The sequence below is a fragment of the Manacus candei genome, unplaced genomic scaffold (assembly GCF_025592945.1).
Source record: "Manacus candei isolate 608988 ecotype Guabito, Panama unplaced genomic scaffold, ASM2559294v1 h1tg000014l, whole genome shotgun sequence".
Lineage (NCBI taxonomy): Eukaryota > Metazoa > Chordata > Aves > Passeriformes > Pipridae > Manacus > Manacus candei.
Window position 1 is genome coordinate 63,793,303 of NW_026138062.1, and position 25,398 is coordinate 63,818,700.

The window sequence follows — 25,398 nt, forward strand, 5'->3', positions numbered from 1 at the left end:
AGTTGAAGTTTCACAAGGTTGGGAGGAAAAGGTTTTTTGCCTACATTAAGCTGCACGTACTAACACAAATACCACAGCACAAGTATTTTGACCACATCAATAATAATAAGCAATAGCTCTGTCTTGTTTATAATAGAGATAAGCGAAGGAGGAGGACAAAGATAGCCCAGGAATTGGTTCAGGAAAAGCTTCACATCCCATCTTCTGTGTAGGCAAGGATGATCAATGGACTTAATTCAAAAGTCAGAGTACCATTCCACAGCCCAATTTATCAAAGAGGTGGGAAAGACTCCACTAATAGATTCAAACAGTACAAAAGAAAACCTTCCTAATTTCAATAAAAGACAGAGACTTCACCAGGGAAAAGCAAGTAGTAGGCACTGTCACTTGGAATCAGTGGTGAGAGAGAGGTGGAGAGATGGAGAAACAGGGGAAAGGGAAAGCCTAAAATAAACCACTAGCAGGGAAGTAGAAAAATATCAAAGAATGCAGAATAGAGACTAAAGAGGAGTGCTAACATGAAGACAACATACAACAGGATGATAAACCAAAGAGCATCAGCTCCAAACTCTTTACTATCTCATCATTTTCAATATCTACACAAAAGTGATCCAGAGAGTACAGAAAATGCACACTACAGAAAAATAAATACTGATTTTACAGTGTGACTGAAACAAGGTACAAAGCCATATAGAACCATATGATGAATGGAAAACTTTCTCCAGCTCATGTAGAATAAAAAGCAGCTACTTTCAGATAAGTAGCACTACAGTGCTCGATATTGAGACGTAAGGATGCTCTGAACTAAGACATCTCAAAGTCTCTGCTTGTAAAACAGGCAAATCGACAACCCGACGCAACACAGATAATTAAAAATCGACTCTGTTGAAGAGCTATTTGTTGTGCTGGTGCCAGGAGCTCCCTACACTGAATGAGGAAGCCTGTGGGGAAAGAAAAAAAAAGTCCAATAGCACAGGATACAGCACGTAACAGGAATGTTAAAACTGCACAGGGAACCTTATTAGAGAACTGTTTTGAACACTGATAATATCAAGATGCCTAAAAGCAAGCCCCATAACACAGGTATTTCTCTGCATGAATTAAGTGCAAAAATCTCCAGGTTTTTCTACAGTGGAGAGAGCTACATGTTTTGAACAAAACTTTAAACAGGCATCAATTTATTTGCTAGTTCCATTAGCCACTATTCATTACCATTTGCGAAAACACTGCCAGGAAAGAACACAGAAATGCTGTCAAACTACCTTGATGTGCCCATGCACTTATTTGCTATGCAACCCTGAGTTCAGCACCACTCAGCTTAGAACAGTATATTGAAACAGCACATTTTTCCAGGGGGGTGAGGGGTGAGGGAAATAAAATCACTATTTATATACTGCGGATTCTGTCATGAAAATGCCAAAGATTAATTTATCATTTTTGGCAGACATGTACCTTATTGCTGCCTCACTCTGGGGAGCAGCTTGATATTTTTGCCCTGCCATTCCACCACTTGACAACAAAGTCAAACCAGCATTTATCAGTTTAGTTGTTAACATGCTTGACATTTCCTACTAGAATTTGTTTACTAGAGTACTTCTCGGTAGAAAAGGAGAAAAAAAAAATTCCCAAACACCTCCCCCCCCCAACATTTACTTACCCTTTCCTCATGACCAAGAGACTTAAAGAGAAATGAGCCCACGTCTGTAAATTTATTTTGACACTAAAAATTTCTTAACTCATTAGACTGAAGCAAAGATGTATGGTTAATGAAGCTCTCCTTCCTAAATGAGTTTGCAAAATTCCAACAAACCCCTTTAACTCAGTAATTCTGATTATTCCTTTTTTTTTGTTTGACCATGCTGAGCAATAACTGCATTATGCAGAAAGGTAACCAAACTGCATCAGCTGTATATAAAGCTGGCAGTCATCCCTACAATTTACCTCACTTAACAGAATACATAGAACACTGAAAACACAGCAATTATTTTATTTTTTATTCCCCTGGTCTTCCAAGAGACCAGAACAATGTCTATAAATCTTCCCTGTGGATGAGTTATAAAAGCTTTATTTCAGTAACAGGTTAAAACAGATATAATTCATCTGATGTTGTGTAATTGCAACAGAATGTACAAGGTTGTGGTCAGACATGAGCTGAACAGTTTCACTAAGGCGCATCTACTACACAACTGAAAACCAAAGAGTCTCAGGTATTTTAAAATTACAAATTAGCCATTACAAATTAGATATAAATAAAGACAATAATGCTACAGAGATACTTTTTTTCCCCCCTCTGGTAATTCTGCCAAAATACAAATACTAACGAAATACTTCTGTCAACTGCTAAAAGACGTGTTTTTCATGTCACATTTAAATTAAGGACACGAAAGTGTTCTGCCACTCAAAAACATGCATCAAATCCTAGTACTAGTCTTTCATAGGAAAGTACATTTTTAAAAAGAAAACAAAGTTACTTGAATAGTTACACTATGAACAAGATATGAAATCCTGTTGATGTTCAGCAAAAAATGACAATGCTGATAATAGCTAGCACATTGGAGGATTGCCAAAAAAGTGCAGACCTTTTTAAAAAACTAAGTGTTGTAGGATTAGCAAAGTATTATCTAGTATTTAAGAAATGTTTGTACATTCATGCTTTCCCTAATTGGTGCTGCTTGCTAAAAGGTCAGTTAGGTTTGGTATTCTACATGTTCAAATTCATGTCTCCTCATAAACACCTCCACATTTTTACTATGTGAAGCACTTGGACCAATAGGCTGATAAAAAGAGCTTTCAATGTAACATGTTCTAACTGATAAAATTCATTTTATTTTTATGTTTGTACTTTAGACATCAAAAAGCAACACTGCACAAATAATAATAATGGTATTCAGAAGAGCCAGAATTAACGAGATTAAATTATAAAAGTGCTCAGTTTATGAAGCACACTGCTTGCCAGACAGCCAAAAGAAGAATATACAGACAAAAAAAAGTCAGTGACTCCTATGTGCTTTATGTTTCCCTACATATATATTTAGTCATCTGCTGAAGTTGCATTTAGCTCCCAAAACAGACAATAATAGTTCTACCAAGACCTATTCGCTATACAGTAGCTCATTTTTTCAGACCAAAGTTTCCACAATCACCACACTTTCTTCTGAATTGATAGTTAGGCTACTTTAATTTTAGATGTTTTAAAAGTCAGATCTAAAAATCTTTACATACATTCATACATATGTATAAAACACTAAAATCTTAAAAACAGAGCCCTACAAACTGAGGTTCACTGCTTCTGCACTTAACTTGCCACCACTTAGACTATGAATCATTGCAATCATATTGGAGTGTTTGTTCAATTCTTCCTTCTGTAGTTTTACAAGTGCCTCTTTTTCTTCCAAGCGTCCTTCCAACTGGGATTTTTGAACTTCCAGAGAAGATGCCTGAAGAGACAAACAAAATGTTATCATTTCCTCCATTATCAACTGAAAATCACACACAATACCGTGAAAGCTGAGTGGTCTGGTGGTGAATTTAAGCAAGTAATTAAAAAGCAGTTTTAAAATTACAAGCTTATTTCAGAAATCTCTCTCAGCTGTATGTTTGGTGCACGTGAATGATCACAGCCACTGCCACACTGCAAAATGGGAAAGCACCAACCCCCATGTCCTATTTAAGCATCAGAAATGTTCACAGTTAAGCTGTCTACATTTCATTTCAACACTCAGACCAGTAAATATTTACTGAGAACAAGGGAAATATTTGGTATATACTGGATAATATTGCCTGGAGAGATCAGGCTTTTGCTTCCAGGAAATGGAAATACAACAAATGTGTTTGTCAGACTGCCCACTTTGCATGCAAAATGAATCTCTGCCTTGTGAGTTTACATGGAGCCTTACCTGCAGGCAAGGACATGTAGGCTGCACTGAAGTTTGGGGGATTTAGCTGTTTGTGGTTTTATTTTGTTTGTGTGCTTTTTTTAAAAAACAAAACAAAACAAAACACAAACAAACAAAAAACCCAACCAAAAACATTACCCTGTTAACTTGGCATAGCCAAACTGGTTTCTGTTTTAAAAGAAGATTATTTCTTAGAGATAAAAATATTTTTTATTAGAATTTCAAAGATTAAAAAGAAAACCAGGTGCATTTTGGTGCATGGATATGTAGTTTAATTCAGGATGTGAGAAAGGAGGGAAAGTAAGCTGATCCACATTTTATATAAGTCAAAATTACCAAAGAGGAATATGCTACACTCTCTTATTTAACATTATGCTACAGGTTTGGTGATTTTTTTCCCCGCCTTCCAAACATTACGTACTCACACATCGTGCCTCATACAGCCTCACTAGAACTAGATCCTGACTTAAAAATCAATAGTTACACAATTAAAATTGAGAGAATTTGCTCGTCCACTACTAGACTAGTATCTTTAGCTACTCTACCAGCAAAATACCCATTTACCAACTCATCAGCTAAACAGATATCTAAAATTCCGGTCTCTAGAATGCAAGCGTAAATAAGTCCTTACCTTGATACTCAGTTCTTTCCTTGCTTGCTCTGTTTTACTTAATTCCTTTCTAAGAATATCAATAGTTTGTTCCATATCTGTTTTTTCTTTCTGTTGAGTTTTCAGTTTTTCTTCCAGAACTTTTATATTCTGTTGCAAGGCTTAAGAAAATGTACACATAAAAAGATTGGTTGCCAAACTTAGAAAACAGAAAACATTGCCCTGGGAAACAAGGTGTTTTTTTAATTAATTTTTTTTTAGACTCAACATGGCTGCTAATTGAATTACTGAGTAGTGCCACCTACTGCTATATTTTAGTGGTTGCTTCCAGTCATTTGCAGAATAGTTAAATTAAGCTGTTCTAATCTGCAGTTCCTACAGAAAATAGTTATAAAGGCACGCTGTAAGAAGATCCTGAAGGGACATATGATGCTGCGTAGAGATTCAATGAAGTCTGGGAAATCAACTTCATGTATCCTTTGGAAAAAATAAACATCTGTATTTGTTTCATTCAACTATTAAATTACATATCCGTGGCCAACTAAGATTTACAAGTTGCTTAGCGAGATACAGCTGCTTATCTAGAGCCCATAAGAACAACATCTAGTTAATGCGGATAGTTCTCCAGCCTCAGTGACCTTTGGGTAAATGACTTACTCAATATTTTGCCATCTCTCTCCTGTAGCTGCTGCTGTAATTCTTTTCTGCGATCTTCACTTTCTACCAACTGTGCAGCAGTTCTAAAAGTGCAGAGAAACAAATTTCAATGATCAAAGAGAGAGAGAGATGCCATCATTTCCACGTCTAAGAAGCTAGAATGATTTTCGTATTATTTCCAGTCGCTATCGTGAGTTTCAAATCATAAAACCTACGAATGTGCAGGGTGTGAGCACAGATAAATCTTATTTCCTTCCCCCCACTGTCCACGGAACGGTCATTGCCCTTCTCTGATTATGGCAGAAACTATCAAAAAGGTTCATTCCTGGAGCTCAAAAACCAGAAACTGTTGCCTTTGATTAACAGCCACGAAGCATTCCAAACACTGACAGAACTGAAATTGTCATTCAACAAAATTCACTGCCATTAGTGATTAGGGATGCTGGGGTTTTAGTAGGCTCCTGAATAGGCAATACCATTAGTAAAACTTGTTTCAGGCATTATTCAGGACATCTGTACATAAAAAACTACCATTCTGAACATCATCTCAATTGTCACCCAATAGTCAAACACGACCAGTCCATAAGATATTGCCATAGCCCATACATAGGTTTGCCTCAGACTTCCAGACTTAGTGTAATATTTAGTTTCCACACCCATTTAATATATAGGTACTGTCATCTACCAGCAGCATAGCTGTAACCTGAGCACTTTATGCTCTGTGAAGCTAATCTACTTCTTCAGTGATCAGCTAGCCTAATATCTAAGGCATATTCTATTTGTCACTTGCCTTGCCTAGATGGCATTTGCTGTCACTCTTGTTTAGTTGTTCATCCACTTTTTATCTACCAGTGTCTAAGCTGCAGCCTCTAGCAAGAGGGAGGGAACTGTATTTCCGTGGTCTCCATTTTATTTGTGGCAGTTCAAGAACATCTCTACAATAACTGCACTTCTGACCTGCCTTTAACGAGGGTCAGCTTTCACCAGAACAGCTCCCCAACTACAATGATCTGCATGTTGAATCTAAGTGTACAAATTTATTCAGTAGCAAACTAATGTATCAGTATGATAATTTCCCATCTGAATCAGAACTCAAGGCAGTGATTTGGACTGCTCTGATTACTGACAAGGCAAGAGCCTGGAAGGATGAAGTGAACTTTGCAAGCAAAATCAAGAAGAGCATTTTATTTCTAAACTGAATACAAGGCCTGCCTATGAGCATGTTTTAAAGGTATCTTCTGAAAATTAATGTATTAAATAAAATCTGTCAAAGAGGAGCCCTATATTCCCTTAGTTACATTGGTGAAATGTTTATCAGACCTCTACTTTAAGCCATCAAAAAAGAAAAATTATAATTAGTCCTCAAGAAGACATAAGTAATGCTAGTTTTATGGTTGAAGAATGATGTTTTATACCCCAGGCAGAACACCAACCTTCAGTATCTCTAATCTCAAATGTGTTAGTTTAGGATGGTTGGATGTTTTTTTTTCTGATCTGACAACATTAAGAGAAAACTTGCATGAAAATCTTTGGGTGATAAAAGCATTTAAAAATTCAACAGCTACCAAAAAGACACCTCCTCACTCCCCCAAATGCACCCAAGAACTGGGTCATCCTCTTTCTCTTCCTACTATCACTGAAGTCTGTGGGTATTCCCTCACCACTTTCAACCAATAAAGGAGCAAACAAAATAAACCACCGCAGACTCTCACTACTACAGATTCTCATCTAACATAAACATATAAAACAACCCTGAAGCTTCTCTAACTTCGCTTCTCAGATGTTACTTAAAGCACAGTTGAAAAATTGAGACTAAAGTGCTATTTAGTTTTACTTTTCAATTCGCTTTAAAAAGACTAGACTGAACTTACCTGTCATTCTGCTGCTCGAGTGATTCATTTAGTTTCTTCATTGCTTCCATTTGTTTATTTAGTGAATTGCATGTAGTCTGTAGATCTTTATAATGTCTTTCAGTTGTTTCATACCTACACATGAAGTATAATTGCTTTTGAAGAGTTTTACTTTAATAGTTTGCAAAAAAACCCCCAACAACTTGACATCATCTGTGCAATCATCCCACTCAAGTTACAAGCAAGGTGTTTTGGGAAAGGGGGGTGTTCAGTTGATGATTTTTTGGGTGGTAGTTAGCTGCGTGTTAGATTTTTTTTTTTGTAATGAACATACTTTGAATCATATAATCATTTGGGATGGAAAAGTTGAGTTCACTGAGTCAAACCATTAACCCAGCATTGCCAAGACCACCACTAAACCGTGTCCCTAAATGTCACACCTATGCATCTTTTAGATACCTCCAGGGATGGTGACTCAGCCACTTCCCTGGGCAGCCTGTTCCAATGTTTGACTTGGAAGAAGAAAACAAACAAACAAATAAGCCAAGCTTCAGTGGATCCTTTAGATACCCTTAATTATTAATGATCAGGAAGCAACCTTCTTCCAGCAGAAAACTTAGGAACTGACAAAACATACAAATGCCTTTAGAAATTTGCAGAGCTACTCTATAACATTTTGGGTATGTCAGTCATCTTTTAAGGGACCCTGGGAGTCAGTTCATGACTTCCAGTTGTCTCATGATCCCAAAAACTGAACATACTGAAAACAATGCAGTGTGCATTTAATATAGGCTTATGAAACAGATCACATACTCTAAGGAAACATTTTCCTATTTTCCTACCAAAAGAAAAATCCTCTCCCCTGATGTCAGTTATTCAATTGTTTTTAAGGAACAGTATATTTGAAGTATGCAAATTGTTTAGAAAGCAAGTTTTTGCTTTGTAAGGACATTGTGAGGATCAGAAAGCTTTTATTTCTACTTTGGAGAATTTAAAGCCCCAGACTGAGGCTGATTTATTTCATGTGACTTAGTCAAATACATGTTCACAAAGTGTATGGCTGCATATAATTTAAGCGAAAATGGAGGCACTTCCACAATGACCATATTATACACTTATTAAAGAAATCTCATCATGGACAAAAGTTTTATACATTTTCCTCCCTCAATGACTCCTTTATTGGCAGCAATAAGCCTTCAAAATTGCCTAATGTAATGCCTGCTCCCATTATTAAGCAAGAAATTTGCTCTCAGTTTTATCAGCTTCTTTGCCTTGCTGACACCTAGTGACAAGACCAGCTCATGAGAGTTGAAAAGTTTACACCTTTATTCTTCCAAAGCACATTCTAGTTTCTATCTTTATGTACTTCTGTGTCTCATGTGTCCCTTTTTAGCTTCAGATCCTAAAGAAAATAACACTTATAAATAATTCAGGACACACAAGGTGCCAGCTCCCTCCTTAACTCACTTTGATCAATTCAGTAGCAAATTTGACTGAAATTAGGTAAAAGATACAAAGTCCTTATGCAGACATACCGTTATTGGTTGCTTCTCCACAGTATTTGCAGCATATACTCAAGACTGTATAAAATCAAAGACAGACACTAAGAGCATGGTACAATGCTAACAGAAACTAAGCATTGTTAATTCTGTTTCTTAAAGAACAATGCTCTCTTTTATACAAAGTTCATGCTATTTCCTTAACTGGACCTTCAACATCCATGACTTCAGTTCTCAGTCCATTGAGAGCTGAATGTTAAACTATGTTAGATTTAACATAATAAGTTCTTGAATGACTTAAGTTCACCTCATTGACAAGCATATAGAAGAAAGAAAAAACAGTGAACTTTCCACTTAAAAACATGACTTAGCATGTTATGTTGCTCTTCCAATGTGCTTAACCCAATAAAGGACATCATCACTCTTTAAACATGAAGTATTTGTTTAGTGATCTTACACGCCTTACCTCTGAAGAAGATCAACAGAGGATTTTTTCAGTATTTCATGTTCTTCAGCAACTGTCTGCAACTTCCTGTTGTGTTGAAAGAGCTGTTCAATATCAGTCTGTGCTCGTTCAGATTCTACCTGCTGAGCTTTCAGCAAATCATTAAGTTCTTCATTTTTTCGTTCTGCATCCTTCAACATTGCAGCCAGAGTTCTTGCCTTTGAATGGAAAGAAACAACCCCCACAAATAAAAAACAAAGGAACAAAAAAACCACATGCACCATTACCAAGAATTCTTTTTCAGAAGTCACTTTGTAATAGGCACGAGGCCATAGATCTAACACCAAAATGTCATCACCTACATTAAGAGAACAAATTCTCTCACCTAACTACAAATTAATTTGTTCACTAAATTCCTTTAGCTCCTGTTATAGACAATGTGAGGGAAGAGGGAAGAACAAAGTAAATGATGACACATTTTAACTATGAATTTAGTAATCTGCAGCCCAGTGTTTACTATAACCTTTAAAGAGTAGAAATTATTCTGAGTTTTCAATGCACAGCTCAAATACATACCCCACAGAAGCAAGCTTTATTTGAAAGTTCATCTCTGACCAGCGATTAAAAGGCACAAAGAGGAAACAGTTCCCCATACACCAGCACATTCTATAGAGAATTTTAGTAAGGGGCTTTATTAATTCTAAAGATTACTACCACTAAATTAACACTAACGGTTAACAAACAATAATCTGTAAAGTAGGTCAGTTTTGCTGACTTCCTTAAGAGGAAGGACATTAAAGAAAACTGTGCCAAAGAACAATTCAGAAGAAAACAGGATGTTTATGATGAAAATTAAGACTGCCCTAACTTGCAAGCATAGCTTACAGATAAGCAGCATAGTTTCCACATGCAATCACAGTTAAAACTACCAAGGCAATTATTAGTCTCACCTCTGAGTCCCAGAGGGAAGCTCCTGCTACTTACCTCAGACTCAGCCTGGGCTCTCTGACATCGGTACTGAGCCATCAGCCTATCAGCCTGAGCCAGAGCTACGGCCTTGGCTTCCAAAAGGTCTTGCAGCCTGGCTTCTTTGGACTGTATGTAGGAAGAGCATTTTTCATTAACATTTTCTGAATGTACAGACTTCAAGGTACCCACACACGCCAGGCTGTACTCACTGCTAATGCCGACAGCTTCTGCTCATAGACGTCCATTATGTCAGAGATCCTCATGTCAGCCAACGGCTCCTTCATCTGTGGAAATGTTTTCCAGTTACTGCTACTGTAAATCTGCACCTACTTACGACAGGTAATGCATGCTGGAAGAGCTCAATAGCTTCATAAGTTCCACCTGTCTCTTAGCTTTTTAAATTCCTATTTTCACATCTGAGACTGTCTGCTCCAATACATCCATCTGACTCTTGGGGAAAGTTCATGACTAATTGAACTAGTTAGGCTTAATAGGAGTCATCTGCAGTAGACTGTCAGTCCACCACTATAAAAAGGTAAAATCATCACTCAAATTGTTCCCTTTGGTCTAATCTTTGCTGCAGAATTAGCAGTCCCCTCATAGGACACCTAAAGTAATCTGCCCTAACATTCACAGCCATAGCTAAAACTCCTTGTTCATACTCCATAGCTTTCTGGCCCAGGAAAGTTGTTCTGACAGGATACTATCCAGAACAGAACTTACTATGTTAACCCAATGACTTACTAGACAAAATTCACCATATATGGCACAACAAATCCTAAGTGTTGATTAAAATATATGCCTGAGTCAAGTGAGAATGCTACTTTGGGATTTTGGGATATTTTATCTTAGGAAGTGCTACTAAACACCACTTTTGAGCAGCTGTTGATATATGCTGATGTATGACCAAGTGCAAACTATGCCAGCTGTTTATACATTGAACACCTACTGAAAGGTTACCATTTCTACAATATTTTGAACCATTATGTAAGAACTTTTTTGCATATTAACAGGAGGCCCTATGTAGCTCCAGTTTTCAGCTCATTTTTCTGTCCTTAAAGTACAAAACAAGTAGTTTATTTTCCTACTTGCAAACTTAAAATATCCAAAAGGACATAGAGATGATTACCATAAGATGCTAAGTTCCTTTCATTCTCTCTGTACAGTAATACAACGAAAAGTGTTCTCTCAATTATGTTTTTACATACATTTGAGCTTCACACAACATAAAAAGCACACATAGAAATGAAGTACTGGATATTTAAAGTGAATGTGTATATTGATTTTTAAGGGAAAGTTCTACTAATTAGAAGGTCTAAGGAAAGCATCACTCAACAATTCATCAACAACTTTCTTCCCTAAAAAAAAATGGAATCAGCTTTATGAACTGTCACAACACTGGAAGCTTCTGCTCTAGTAGCTGTTTAGGCACCTGTAGCTGCTTTGATTTACATTAATATAAACACAGCAATGCACCCACAGACTGTCACGTGCAGTCCTGGAAAGGACGATCAATGGGAGCATCCAGTGGAAGAGTAAAAAATAAGTCAATGAAGACTCATTTGAGCTTTTTCATTATTATTCTGGCAGCTCACTGGAACTGGTAGCTCATCGAGTTCCAGTTTTATCACTTACGACAAAGAGAAGAGAGTTGCAAAGCTAAGGCTGGAGGCAATCCCACTAATACAGATGTCAAGCTGTTATCAAGAAACTTTCTATTCATTTTCCCAATTTGCATACTGTTCTTTCAAGCCAAAAGGAAACAGAATCAACAACCCATCACTCAGTCTGAAGCAGCTACAAAGCAGCTAACTTGCTTTGAACAGAAAATAGAAAGAGGAGATACATTCAGTATCTGATAGCACGGCCCACAAAGCCGCACACAGTATGTGGTGCTCGTTTGAGTGTCTCACTCTTGGTGCACGTTGCTGCAGAGGGAAGTAAAAACTGTCTTCTGAAATAATAACAGTGCCTTTCCAAGAAGGCCATAAAAACTGAACTGCAAATGCTAGAGTCAGCTACAGCCAACAAAAGAAAAATGTTGGTAGGTGTGTTTAGGCGTACAAGAGGTGCACCACACTTTTCTAAAGCAGCATAGCATCTCCTCTTGATTGCAGGCTATTTCTCAGGAAGCAGAGGGATAAGGCTCCTTGGATGTGTCCCAGTGAGTCCAGGCAGCTGGATTATATCTGACTCCTGCCTTCACATCTGACAGCTAAGAGCATAGGCAACCCCACTGGAGAAAGGGACCTCAGTAAGAAGTCTGAGCTTCTGATGTAGCTCAAAGTAACATCACTGAATGTTGCTCAGGAGCTCAGTAAAAGGAGCACATTCTAAGCAGACAGCAATCTAAACCAAACTCACCTGATACACACATGGCAGACTGACACTTGGATTTTAATTTCCATCCCTCCTAGTAAAAAGAGTGGCAAATATTTAACAAGGGTATACAAATTCTACCAACCTCTAGTCCAGAGTGAAGTTTTTGTATTAATTCCTGAATATTTGAAGCTGTGGATTCATCACTTGAAGGACGGGATGAAGAACACCTCACTGAAGTAATGTTGGTCACAGGTGCCTGCATTTGGATTCTTTTTGCTGCATGTTCTGTTTCTTGTTGTCTGTAGGCATTATTTGCTGCAATGCTTTCACCAAGCCTGTATAAACATAAAGGCTATTACTGACACAATCTGCATTGCAAGGACTGAAGAGGAGAGCAATTTCATAACAAAATTAACTTCTCTTTAATGGAAAACAGATTAGAGTCACGTTTGCGTTATCACAGAACATTAAGATGTGTATCAGACATGTGCCCAAACTGTCCAAAGATACAGAGAGTAGGGAAAAAAAAAAAAAAAAAAGAGTATTATGGCTAACCTTTACAGACAAATGCAGAATCTCATCAGAAAGGGCATGGTGCCCAGCTCTTTTCGAGCAGAACAGATCATGCCTCTTATGAGCCTGTGAAACAGGTTATTTTACCTGTTATTCAACTTAACTAGGCCACTGTTTGTCTCAATGAAGACGGAAAAGGTATTTAGGAAGAATTTTTATTGGGCATAAAAATAAGAAGATTGAATCATGAAAAAGCAGAATGCTGCCAGCAAACCTTAGTTTTCCCTTGTCTGCGATTCTATTTTACAATGCTATATTGCATGCAGCACATTGAATTTTTAAGTTTTAACCAAAATTTAAGTACGCAGATAAAAGTGCAATCTGTTAAAATTTGAATAGGGAAGAGAACCCAAGAGCTCAGAAAAAAGTAATTACAGTACCTATAATCCAGTGTCTGTATGCAATTTGTGGTTGGTATTTTCAAGGCAGCTACTAATGACAAGTTCCAAGTAAAAAAGAATGATAAATCAAAACAGCTGATTTTAGAGGCACCAGTTAAAACTTTTTTCCTCTTGATAAATTCCTTAATTACTAAGCTATTTCAGCCACTTCATTGAAGTGCTGTCTCAATTGCTTCCTAAGTGAACCCAAAGCCTATTTTTAACCTACATTTATAGACATATTATTTGGCTATTCCATTGTATAACTCCAGACATATTTGATTGCACAGATCCTTCATTATTCCAGCCAGACTATTTGTTATTGGCCATTATGAAGATGTTTCCTAGATCAACCAAATCATGTAATTATAGAACAATTAAGGTTGAAAGGGGCCCATCAACAGACCACCTAGTTCAACTCTTCTGCTCTAAGTAGGTTGCACAGGACTGTAGTATTCATAAAAACAGCACTGATGTTTTCAGGGTGAACACAATTTTAGACTCTTATTACTGTGTTCTTATCACTGGCCTATTTCTGGGTTATGATGGAAACAGTTAGATTTCCTGGGGTGTGGGAGGATTTTCATTTGTTTTCTGAACCAAAAAAACCACAGCAAGGCAAATTGCCATGATTTGGTTGGGTCATCTTCCTTTACTTTTCCTCCCATATAAGTAGTAATTCAATCACTGTTCCAAGATAAGTTGGTTATGCTACAAAATCTTTCACTTGAGAAAAGCAGCTCAAATGCCAAAGAGGCATCTGATTTGGAAGTTCTTTCAAACAATTTCCGTTTTTGTTTTTAAAAAGCTCTAACAAAAAAGGAAGACGTTTCAGATTAGTTTCCTAGGTTGCAAAGACTGATACAATTTAAAACCTTTTTTTTTTTTTAAATTTTATTACATCTACAGAAATAAGGACTATCAAATAGAGTTTGTCAATATTTTTCCCTTATTTAGGTCACCTTAAATACTTAAATACCTGAACCATATACCTACCATCTGACTGTGTCTTACCCTAATCTGCTCTTTCTTGGAAGCTACTGCAAAAGGGTGAGCAAAACTACAGGAACTGAAGAATTACACCTCTGACAAAGTTCAGTAGAGAGAGAAATCTGACAGTCAGAATATTAGATGTACCCTAAGTAAAAAGTTCCAAGCACAGACTTCAGGCAAATGAATGCTGGGGGACAGGAGTCAGTCACTACCATGCTCCCTAGGATCTGATGTAAAATGAATGCCATCAGCATTTAGACTCTTCCTCTCGCTTCCAAGATCACTACTGTTTCATAACTGCACAAAAGGAAAAGATAGTTATTCTAAAGTTTCTGTCTCTGATGAGCTGAAAATAGTACTCCAAAAACCATGAATATCACTAAGCTCATAAAAATGTGAAATCTAACCAGACTCTCCAGAAATAGACTTACACTATGGCAGGAAAATCTGGTAAGGGTGCAGCCTCAAACAGTATTCCAAGTCCCACTTGGACTTGCTCTCTATGGTTTGATGTTAAAGCAAATGTCAAAGGCGTAATCAAGCGTTGATCCTAAAAAAGACAGTTTGGTCAAAACAAAATGTAGCAGTCAACAGCAACAAAACCTCTCCTACCAAACACAAACTACCAAAACATCACAATATCAAGGCCCATGAGCACAGAAATGTTTTACTCAAAACTTAAGCTACCTCCTTAAAGTTTGCCCTTCTAAGTTTCTGAGCCTGAAGTCAATGGAAGACAAGTGATTTTAAAAATAGTTTACACTTCTGAGTATTTAAAAACAAGTTTTCCCATTAAAGTCAACAGAACAGGTAAAGAGACTACTTAATTCCCTCAAGTTTTAAAGTGCTTGATTTTCAACATAAAGTGTGACAAGCTAAAGTTTTATAAATATTTATTGAGAACTGTAAAACTCATTCTTACCCATTAAACTACACAACTCCCATTCCTGAAAGAAAAATCTCCAAAAGAACAAGAAGTGTTTGATTGTCTGGATTGCTTTTCCATCATTATTAAGGCATCATCTGACCAACAGGTATCAGAAACTGTTCTGACCATGCAAAGTCCCAAAGTAACGTACATATTTAATAGTAACCAACACCACCAATAATTATATTGTTGTGATAGTTTTTTTCTGCTTTGTTCCACTTAAACTGCAGTCCTAACACAGTCTTAAAAGGATAATTCTTGCCAGAGAGCTAAAGTATGATCTCACATGCATTACTGAAATAAATGATTGAAGGAGAAGCAAACTACTCTTATTTTAGAAGAATTAACACTGAAACAACCTTTAAGAATTGTGCACTGGGGATTATATTTTCCTAGAAGTTTCATCACTTCAGAGAGAAGCATGCAAAACATTCAGAACTGTAGTGCAGTGACACTTTCCTTCAGATACACTTCATGAGACATTTTAAAATCATACCTGTAAAATTTTGTAGAAGCTGACCTCCATACCAGGTACATCCTGCTTCAATCTGCTCATGAGCTCAAGTGTTTTCAAAATAATATCAGCAGCAAGTTTGCTTTTAAGACATCCAAGTAGAAAAGCAAATTGGGTGGAAATAAAAGCAAGATTTGTCAAATCAGCACTGACAAATAAATTCAGTCAATTTAAACAAAAAATTAATAAGTACCTTCACAAAGAAATTAAATATGTCTAGCAAGGCAACAATGCCAAAACCAAAGAGACCACATTGAGTTCCTTGGACATGCTCCTAAGCTTCTCCAGCATGTCAAGGATGGCAACAGTGAAGACCAAAAAAATCACTTCCAAGTCGTAAGTGAGGAAAGTTTAATTGTAGGTCCAATTATATTTCGCTGGGCTTTGGCTGTGTAATTCTTAGTTAAATCAACATTCAGGTTCATGACACGGAGCTGAAGGAACGTGTATTTCATTTTCAGTGCAATAATTTCCTCCAATAGTAATGTGTGATATTTTTGAACTCTGATTGCATAAAATCAAAACGAGAAATTAGATGCCATGAACCAGTTCTAGTAAGCCTCTACTTGGACAAGCTTGAACTACTGCATGAGGTTTAAGGTCACTGTTCCACATAAGTGGATCTACAGCTTATGCCAACTGAATGTTTAAGCTAGGTTTTACTTACTGAACTGACCAGCAACATTACCTTCTCTTCCCACAAAAATACTCAGTTGTATTTAATGCTAGTATTGATTTGTATGCATTTAAGTGGTACTTTCAACTATCATATACTTTCCATTGGTATTACAACTCTCATACAAGTCTTGCTAAATTAGATTTTAGATAAACATGTGTGCTCACCACATTTTAGAGTCCACTGCTTTCGTCCCAAAGCCAGTATCAATCCCACTGTAAGTAAATTGGTGTTCTATTAGACACGTGCATTGGCTGGCAGTGAGTACCTTCGAGACATGCATTTTCAGTGTGTCATCTCTACAGAGCAGTAGACAGAGTTAAGAATAAATTCAATATAGCAATGCTTAGGTATTGGCACCAAAAGGCAACATTTTCTAATACTAAAGGACAAAAAAAGCTAGTGCATCAAAGCACAAGAGCCTCCAAAAATTCTTCTAAAACTCAACTACATGAGCCACTTAAATCATGCTTAACTCACAACCCAAGTAAGCTTCAGTTTTCAATTAACACATACACTTACAAGGGAAACCACAATAAAACCAATGGCATAAGGAAACATAGTGAATAAGAGGCAGTGACCAGGCAGTCCCTAGAAGGGAGTTAGCAAAGAGACTTCTTCACAGAACTCAAGCTTAGATGCAGGACTACATCCTGCAGTTATGTCCTCCTTACTAAACTTACTGTGAACACTAAGGACTCAATGAGGAGCGTAAAACTATCATTCCACACTATTTTTCCTTGTTTCACTCATCTAAATTTACGTCATATTTGTCTGGAAGCTGCACTTGACTCAGCCAGGCAACAGTACTATACTGATCAAGATGGCTAACCAAACCCCCATTGCAATTTCAACAGAGAACACTCTTCTTTGTTTTTGATCTGCAAAGTGCTTCTGAACTTCGCAATAGCCACAACGTTTTATCCTGCACCACTGTATTACAAAGTAATTTCACAGCAGTTAGAAAGCTACTTAAGATCTACCAAGACAACAGTCTTAAGTAAAATTAGGGCAGTTATTGTCATTAGAAGCCATTACAGTGACCCAAGATGGACGTATCTTGTAACATCTTAGAGAAGATCATGGTGGAGGAATAACAAATCAGCTGCCAATAGACACATAAAAAGGATATTTGTCAGGACATTAATAGCCTTGACCATTCTTTCACACTTTTTCTTCACTAATAGCTCATCCACAATCTGTTCTGGCATCTGAAGATGATCAAGAAGAACAGGCAGCAAAAGATCCACAAAGTGTTCAGCTGAGACGCTGTTCCCATTGTTAATAACATCCTGTAATAAAGATATTTTATTTTGTGTCAATATTTAAAAGTACAGCACAAGGAAGTCAAGCTTACTCTTCTACTTCCTAGAAAGCAATTCTGATAGTTATCTATCTACCTCATGACTTCATGAACCGCCATGTTTTCCACTTACAACACTGACATATTTCTAAAATACAGCATGTCTTTAAAAGAACAGTTGTTTTACAAAGTATGTTTACTTCAACACAATTTCTTTACAAAGAAGTTTTCTTCAGGTATTTTTTTTACGTGCTATTTCTCAAGTCAAATTCCAATAGTTGTTTAAATGTAATTTAAAAATAGAGCTCTACGAAGCTCCTTAAACTCAATTATCAGTCTTGGTACCTCAAAAATCTCTCTGAACAGTTGCAGTGATAGAACTGAACAGTCTTCAGAGCCTTCCAATGGCTGGTTTGACAAGTGCACCAATGCAACAGATGGTTCAAAAGTCTTTGAGCGAGTCACAAATCTGGTGCTCCCAGAGACCGGGAAGCCAGACGGCTCCAGTATTGCCTGCCGCAGGGTATGACGCAGTTCCGCCACGGAACAGAAGGCAAGCAGCAGCTCCAAGATCTGGGTGAAGTGAATAAGAGTTCAAATGCTGTTAAGTCAAGAACTTACACAGAAATTGCGACTCCCATAGCACAAGTCTAAAGAGGTTTGTAAGTTCTATGCAACTCCTTTTAGCATTTTGAAGTTTTCTGAAGAATAGTTTTCCTTCCTTAAAGCCAAGCCAGCAGCAGAAACACAGTTTATTTTATTGGGGAAGGCTTGTACAGTACTGAGTGTATTGCTTTCCCTTCTTTCTTAAAGAGTATGACTGTTAGCTAGCGATTTGGTAAGCAGGAGAAATGCATCTACACTCAGAATGAAGAAAACTATGGAAGTGAAAACATTCTGAGACATGAACAGATGCACCTGTCTGCTCCTTCTCTAAATAAACCCAATAAACAACAACAATCACACAGAAATGTTAGCATTTATTATTAACTAGGATGTGTAACACATTCATAAATAGAAGCTTAAGATGTGTTTCACAGATGTGTTCAGCCCCAAAATTTTCATATTTTAGCCTTAGCAATAGACAGCCAATGGTTCATTTATGTAAGGTGGTAGTGAGACAAACCCAAATGGAACAGCATACTGCTTAAACAGATGTAGCATCAATTTGTTCAACTAAGGTGAGAACATTTACTCTTAAATCTTTGAAATTAGCATCAGGGTTCCCTGATCATCAGTTGAAGTCTGAGTAGTATTAATTCAAGTTTTAGACACTGAAGTGGGTACACACTGCATTTCTGGTAGATCCCAAAATTTCTTATTAGCTGAAGCACAGAATGTGGTTTTGTTGGCTCTTTTCTTTTATGTCTGTTGCCTGAAAGCAGACACACATAATCTGGCAAAAAAAAAAAAGCCATTACAAATTCCACCTGACAGCCTTTTGAATAACTTGAAAATATAAACTTGGTGAATATTCCAGGTCATTTAAGAGTCCTGAAGTCAATGTATTTCACTATCGACCCTTGTACACAAGGAACCTACTTAGGAAGAAGAGGAACTAGATTAGGAGTTGTACCCTCTTAGCCTTTAACTGAAAAAGCATAAATACCTTAGATGATGAATCAGGATCCCTTCCATGAAGAAGATCTAATACTTGACCAAGGCAAGAGGTAAAGTGCTCGTATCTACATAGAGGAGAAAAAAATATAAAAATAAAATTGAAATTTCACCACAGACATTTATACTGAACGGTGAATGCGAGTGCCCTGTTCCCCTTCTTACTCCCAGACACTTCAAGTACAGTTACAGTTTTGATAATGTAAATTCTATTTGAAATAGAATAAGCTTTAAAAATATTCTAAGAATGAAAGCAAATTCCTTAAAATGAGCCAAGATTTTTCATCTCTTTTTATGGCTTGATTCAGATTGAAAATCAGCAACTAAATTCTGCTAGCTGAATTTGCACAACCACTAGTCAACCTCTCCACAGAACTGCTCTATAACACGCCCAGTCATGTAAAATTATTACTTCTCACAATCTCTACCATACTATTCCACTTCAAGATGATATAGCACTGTAAAAGGCAAGATCAAGTTGTCTGACTACCAATACTGTCCAGACAAAGAATTACAGAATACACTATTCAATATTCCTTAAGTGACAATGAAAAAAGCAGACTTCAATTCACACTTCTGTGTGAAACCATAACCCAACAACCCTTTAGGTTCAGATACAGCAGTTATAATCAACTATTCAAAAAGCATTTAGGGATTTTTTCCCTCCAATGTTTGGTTCAGAATTCAAAGAGCATACAGCAAAGAAACTGAACTAGAGCTTAGGAAAAATAACTTATTCTTTTAGGAAATTAAGCCATACCTGCTAAGATAATCTGCAACTTTGGGGTTCTTCATAAGATCCATGAGTAGATCAACAGAGTATTTTCTTGTTAGAGTACCATCTCCATTTACAACAATATTGAATATTAACTGAAATGTTTGATGGATATTTCGAGCATGAAAGAGCTGAAAGGAAGAAGAAAGTTATGTACAGGCACATACTTTGCAGGGTCTCTTGCTTATTAAAACTAGTTGGAATTACAATTTAATTTGGCCAGTGTGGCAATTAGTTTTATCTACAATTTAAGAATAGAATAGACTTCAAAGTATCACTTACTTTTTCTCCTACTTCTTCATTTAGGGTAAGGCTTGATAATACTGAAAGTGCAAACACAACCATAGTCAAACTGCTGTGGGCCAGGAAGCTTATTAAGGTACGATAGAAACTCTTCACATTATTCTAAAGCAAAAAGGAGAAACATAGGTATTATAAAACCTCCAAATTTACTGATTTTATGTATTTATAAATAAGCCATACAAATCATGAATAAAACAAAAAAATAAGTAACTCTTGCCCTTAAGCCAAAGAACCATGACATAAAAACAAAACTCTTACCAAAGATTTTATCTGACTTTGAATAGACAAGTTGTGACGACAGAGATTTGCCAGGAGTCCCAAACATGGTATTGTTAACTCATCTTCAGTGGATTGACTTAAAAGAAAAGTCCAAAAGATGTTTTTATTAAAGTATCTAGAATTTAATTACAAGAAATTGTAGAATGGGAGACTTGGGGACTGAGTGGTTGGAGGACTTTTTAATTTTTTGGGTTTTGAGGGGAGCTTGTTTTTTAATTAGATACCATTCTACCAAGCAAAGCAAAATTCAGATTGTAAACCCCACAGTGTGGGCAGCTTTTAACTGGGTACACCTGAAAAAAGCCCCAAACTATCAGAGATTAATGCTATCAAAGGTCATTTATTGCATATACTTCTAATACTCACTAGATTTCTCACAAGGACACTTGAATAAAGTTTTTATTAAGCTAACAAGTCTGTTCCTAGTGACAAGCACAAATTTTCCCCCAGCTCTTCTCTTTGTTAGCTTCCTGCTCCCAGAGGTGTAGGGGTGGGCTAAGAGGCCAATTATTATTCCATCACCCAAAGTCCCACAACCACTGCATTAAACAATCTGAAACAACATGGTTTTCAGAGAAAAGTCTGTTAACTTCAGAGAAATAAATGCCACAGCTCACTCTGGAGACCAGGTTAGTACAATATGCTGTATGCCTTCAGAAAGTTTAGAAACTCAGCTTGCTGTTTCCCATAAGAGAAGACAACCGAGTACACACTTACATGTGGTGCATTAGAAATGAAATTAATTCATCGATGTTGGTGCCAGCACAGAAGACTGGAACGTTGTAGGTCAGCCTCTGCAGCAACTGAATACCCTGAGGAAATAAACAGCTATTCACATGTCTTTCCTATAGCATCTCACTGAGGAGCGTTACAAGTTACAAAAGATAAAACCAAAAGGACAAATAACAAGACACCACAACTGAATTAGTTTTCAGACTCTAATGCTAACATAACAATTACACAAGCTGCTGCAAGCACGTCCTACTGCGCTGATGTACTCAGAGGAGTTACCTTTTCAGACCATCCAATTCTCCCCTTTGCCTCACCAGCAAGTTCTCCACCGTCAGGGGTTTTGTCCTATTCAGAGGTCTAGAAGTCTCATCAAAATCCAAAAAGCACTTTGCAACGTCTTGCAGAAAGGATGCTCATGGGAAAGCAGATTTGCTCTAAAGACTGCCAGCAGATCTAATGGTAGCAAAGTCCTTCATATAGCACTCTTTTGGTACATAAATGAGTTAATGGAAGTTAATATACTCAGATATGACAAGAATCACAGCACAGGTTAGCAGCTGAAACAAAATCTAAGTGTTTCAAGGTCTTATTGGATCTATTTGATGACTACAACATCTCTCCTGCTGGTGGGCCGATCACTTGGATCCCCAAGTTGTGGTACTCCTAGTGCTTTGAGATATATGCAAGCCACGAGAAAAGTGTTCTTTACTGGATGCCTGACTCATTTTCCACCGAACAAAGGCAACAGCATTACTAGAAAATTCATTTTCTGCTTTTCCACTCCATAAAGAGAGATGTGACCACAGGCAACCAGCAAGCACTTGCCAAAAGCTCAGAACCCCATAGGACAAAATCTGTGCATATTTAAAAAAAAGCAAACCCAAAAACCCTTTAAGGAAAGGTTAAAATCAGTGAGGTCAAACTGGGAGATGTCAGACATTCACTGTAAGCTTCTGTAAGTACAGCCCCCTGGCATTCACTGGCAGGTGGCACTGACCAGAAGGAAGGAGGCCAGATATGCCCTGTAAAATTTCCATGAAAACAGGCAGCCACAGCTTTCCTTTCACTCCTTCACAGTCACCTGCCAAAGTATTAGATAAAACAATCTCCAGGCTTTTGTTACGAACATTAGGAGAAATAACAGAATACCACACCTAAGACTTTTCCTGAACACATTATTTCGGATAGGGCTTTTGGAGGGTTATTATATGCATACAGTATAATGTATATGATGCAACAGTAGCTAAATACCATTAAGCATTAGTTCCTGTTACCTGTAATAAGAGCGGGTCGCTAAGGTTAGTAGAACTTCGATGAACCACTCCTGCCAGCACACTGGTCAGATTGTAGGTGTCCTGCAGAGCTTCTCTGGTCTCATTGTCTGAAGCTAGAATTTAAGAATTATTAGCAAAACCCCCTATCTAATAGCAAAAGCAACTGTTGTATTAGCTACCAATTTAAGCAGAAGCCAAAGTCAAGTAGACTAAAACTGATAACTTGATAGGGTTTCTAGCAATAGTTAAATAAAAAAAAAAGCCAGTTCTACTTAGGAACTGGAAAAGATGTAGCAAACAAGGATGACATGCAGGTAAAGCAATAGATCAGCTGGAGAAGGACTAATTCTTAAAATTTTCCAGACGCAAACTCAGCAAATATTTTACAGTAACTGTTCCAAAAACATAAAAGAAAGCTCAGAGAGGCTTAAATTCCATGAATCAGAGATGATAAACAAGTGATCACCCCAAAGGACTCAAGTCTGAATTAACTACTCATACATGATGAGAAACTAAGCACTGAATGGATCATTTTTCCCCACATACGTACATCGTGCTCTGAGCACAGAGCTCCCAGGACAATGAAGTCCCACTTCTGTGAAATGGAGGGGAAAAAACCAAACAAAAAAGTCATCTCAAGAGACAAGTAAGGGGCAGTAGAATCTATTTTGCAATTGGGAAACTTGAGGCACACAGGTCCAAGCTATAGGAGAGCCCAAACTGCCACCCTGCCAACACTCTGGTGGGAGAGGTAAACTGAGGTGATGACAGTTGTTGATGTAATGTGGCTTCTCCCTATCCTTGTATCCAGGCAGGTCTCCCACTTCTTTAAAAAGTTAGTCTCTTCAAGCTCCAAAAATAAAGGACAAGAGAATAATTCCTCATCCTACCCAGTGAGGAAACAAATTCTGACAAGCACAATCACTGTAATTTCACAGTGATGACTTGAAATCTGCTTCTCATGAAGATTTAACATCTTAACAGATGTCTCAGCCAAGCACTCCACCAAAACGAAAACCACTTCATCTTTCACACCTAAAGCTTCTTCCAAGAAATCCATCACCCCCACCACAGAATCAGCCCCTGTCTTATCTTCCCTTGCCCAGACAAAAGATAAAAAGTTCAGATGCAAACCTTACCTAGTTGTGATAGCAAAGTAACCACAGACAAGGTCAGAGATGGGTTTATATTAGTGTCCTCAAGGAGCTCCACAAGGCAACTGAGACATTCACTCGGTAGAATCTGGTTTGAAGCAAATAACCGTGTAAGCTTCAGTCCAGAGATAACCTGGAGATGAAAGGGGAAAAATAACCTCACTCAACTGAAACAAAGTAATTCACATAGAAGTGAAAGCAGAGAGTTGTATTAAATAGATTTTGCCCTATATGACAAACTGAGAATACAAGTGCCACTCTACTGAGGCATTTGTATTCACATGTGCGGAAAAAAAATAGTTTTGAAAAAAATCTGGGTTTTATTCCTGTTTTTATCCCTTTGCTCTTGGAAAGTACTAGATTTATTTATTTTGAAAGTACAACCAAACAGACTGCTCAACACAAACATTTAGCAATCAGCCTTCAGCTGAGCCCAACAGCCTGCTTCCTAAGGATGTGCACAGGAACCCAAAGGTGCCACTCCACAGGAAGAGAAGCAGCAGCAGTCAGTACTGTTTAGGGAGCACTCTGTGACTGAGATGAAAAAAGTGGAACCTGTATAGGGTTCACGGAACCCTATACAAGAAGATGCCAAAAATGATACATGTGCACATCAATACAGGCAGACACAGTTTGTATTTTACATAACAGAGACACATAATGTTGAGTTTGCACATTCCCTGTGTATCTCTTTACAAGGGACACAAACAAGAAAGCAAGGTGAGAGGCTAACTCTCATACAAATGTTTTAGCGATTAAAAAAATAAAACGGTATTTGAAAAAGGTACCTTGCATATGAAGTAACTCAGCCAATGGCCAACACAAGGGTTGTACACAAGGCTGTACCTGGAGGTCAGGGAAATGCATTGGCCTACCCTCTGAGCAAAAACACACTGGAATACGTGTTGCACAGAACTGGCAAACTCCAGATACAAGAGTAGTTCATCGTTCAAACTCTGTTTTTTAAGACGTTAAAATAAATGATCCTTATGGGTTAGAATTCTGGGGATATATGTCGTAAGACACGTTATATGTTTGCCCTGACTGTTTGTAAGCATACTGCACACATCTGCAAACACACTGTAAACACATAAACACACCACAAAGCATTATAACAAAGGACACCACAGCCACCCCCACAGCCCCGCTCCCACCGCGCCTCGGGACTCCCACCTCCAGGCTGCGCTGCAGGAGCGCGGCGTTGTGCGGTGTCTTGGCGGCGCGGTACTGCGTGGCTGCCAGGAGCAGGGCCTTCATGCAGCCCTGGGCGTCCATGGCGGAGCAGCCCCTCAGACGCTCCACACTCCACCGTCACTCGCATTTCCCGCCGCCGCCGCCATTTTGACGCAGCGGCCACTGAGCGGGACCGGCCGCCGGCGCCGCGGGGCACGACGGGAGACGCCGCCGCCGCCATCTTGCTTAAGGGAGACGGGGTGGGCACCAGCGGGAGTGGAGGGTGGAGATCCAGGGAATGCAGCAGCTTGGGTTAATGACATCGGTTTCAGGGCTAACGTGCGGCTGAGGCGGTGCAGAGAGAGATTCTTCCTAAACGGAGTTATATGGGGTTGGGGTGAGCTGTCTTCCAACCCCCCAACCTCTGGAGGGCAGCCTCGGGATTGCAGCTGCCGCCGGTTCCCACCTGCGCCCAC

At 38.1% G+C, this 25,398-nt stretch overlaps 1 protein-coding gene across 1 annotated transcript; it reads right to left on the reverse strand.

Moving 5' to 3' along the window:
- Positions 1-1,713: 1,713 nt before the first annotated feature.
- On the reverse strand, positions 1,714-25,140 carry CIP2A (cellular inhibitor of PP2A). Its single transcript, XM_051779467.1, has 21 exons — positions 24,923-25,140; positions 23,735-23,882; positions 22,596-22,708; positions 21,307-21,401; positions 20,569-20,665; positions 20,290-20,412; positions 19,993-20,138; positions 19,225-19,300; positions 17,961-18,188; positions 17,446-17,604; positions 16,480-16,622; positions 15,619-15,718; positions 14,626-14,744; positions 12,391-12,583; positions 10,136-10,210; positions 9,942-10,052; positions 8,979-9,175; positions 7,035-7,148; positions 5,164-5,246; positions 4,528-4,667; positions 1,714-3,437 (listed from the first exon to the last, which is right to left on the reverse strand). Exons 1-21 carry the CDS (start codon positions 25,022-25,024, stop codon positions 3,267-3,269), a joined length of 2,733 nt encoding a protein of 910 aa, XP_051635427.1. The 5' UTR covers positions 25,025-25,140; the 3' UTR covers positions 1,714-3,266.
- Positions 25,141-25,398: the final 258 nt, after the last annotated feature.

What these genes read in the sequence shown, in the direction of transcription:
- CIP2A (XM_051779467.1), bottom strand. Translation starts at nt 25,024, where the DNA reads ATGGACGCCCAGGGCTGCATGAAGGCCCTGCTCCTGGCAGCCACGCAG. An exon ending in ATGAAGAAGTAGGAGAAAAA is followed by an intron (nt 20,139 to 20,289) that starts GTAAGTGATACT and finishes TCTTCCTTTCAG; the next exon opens with CTCTTTCATGCTCGAAATAT. An exon ending in GCTTCTACAAAATTTTACAG is followed by an intron (nt 14,745 to 15,618) that starts GTATGATTTTAA and finishes TGTCTTTTTTAG; the next exon opens with GATCAACGCTTGATTACGCC.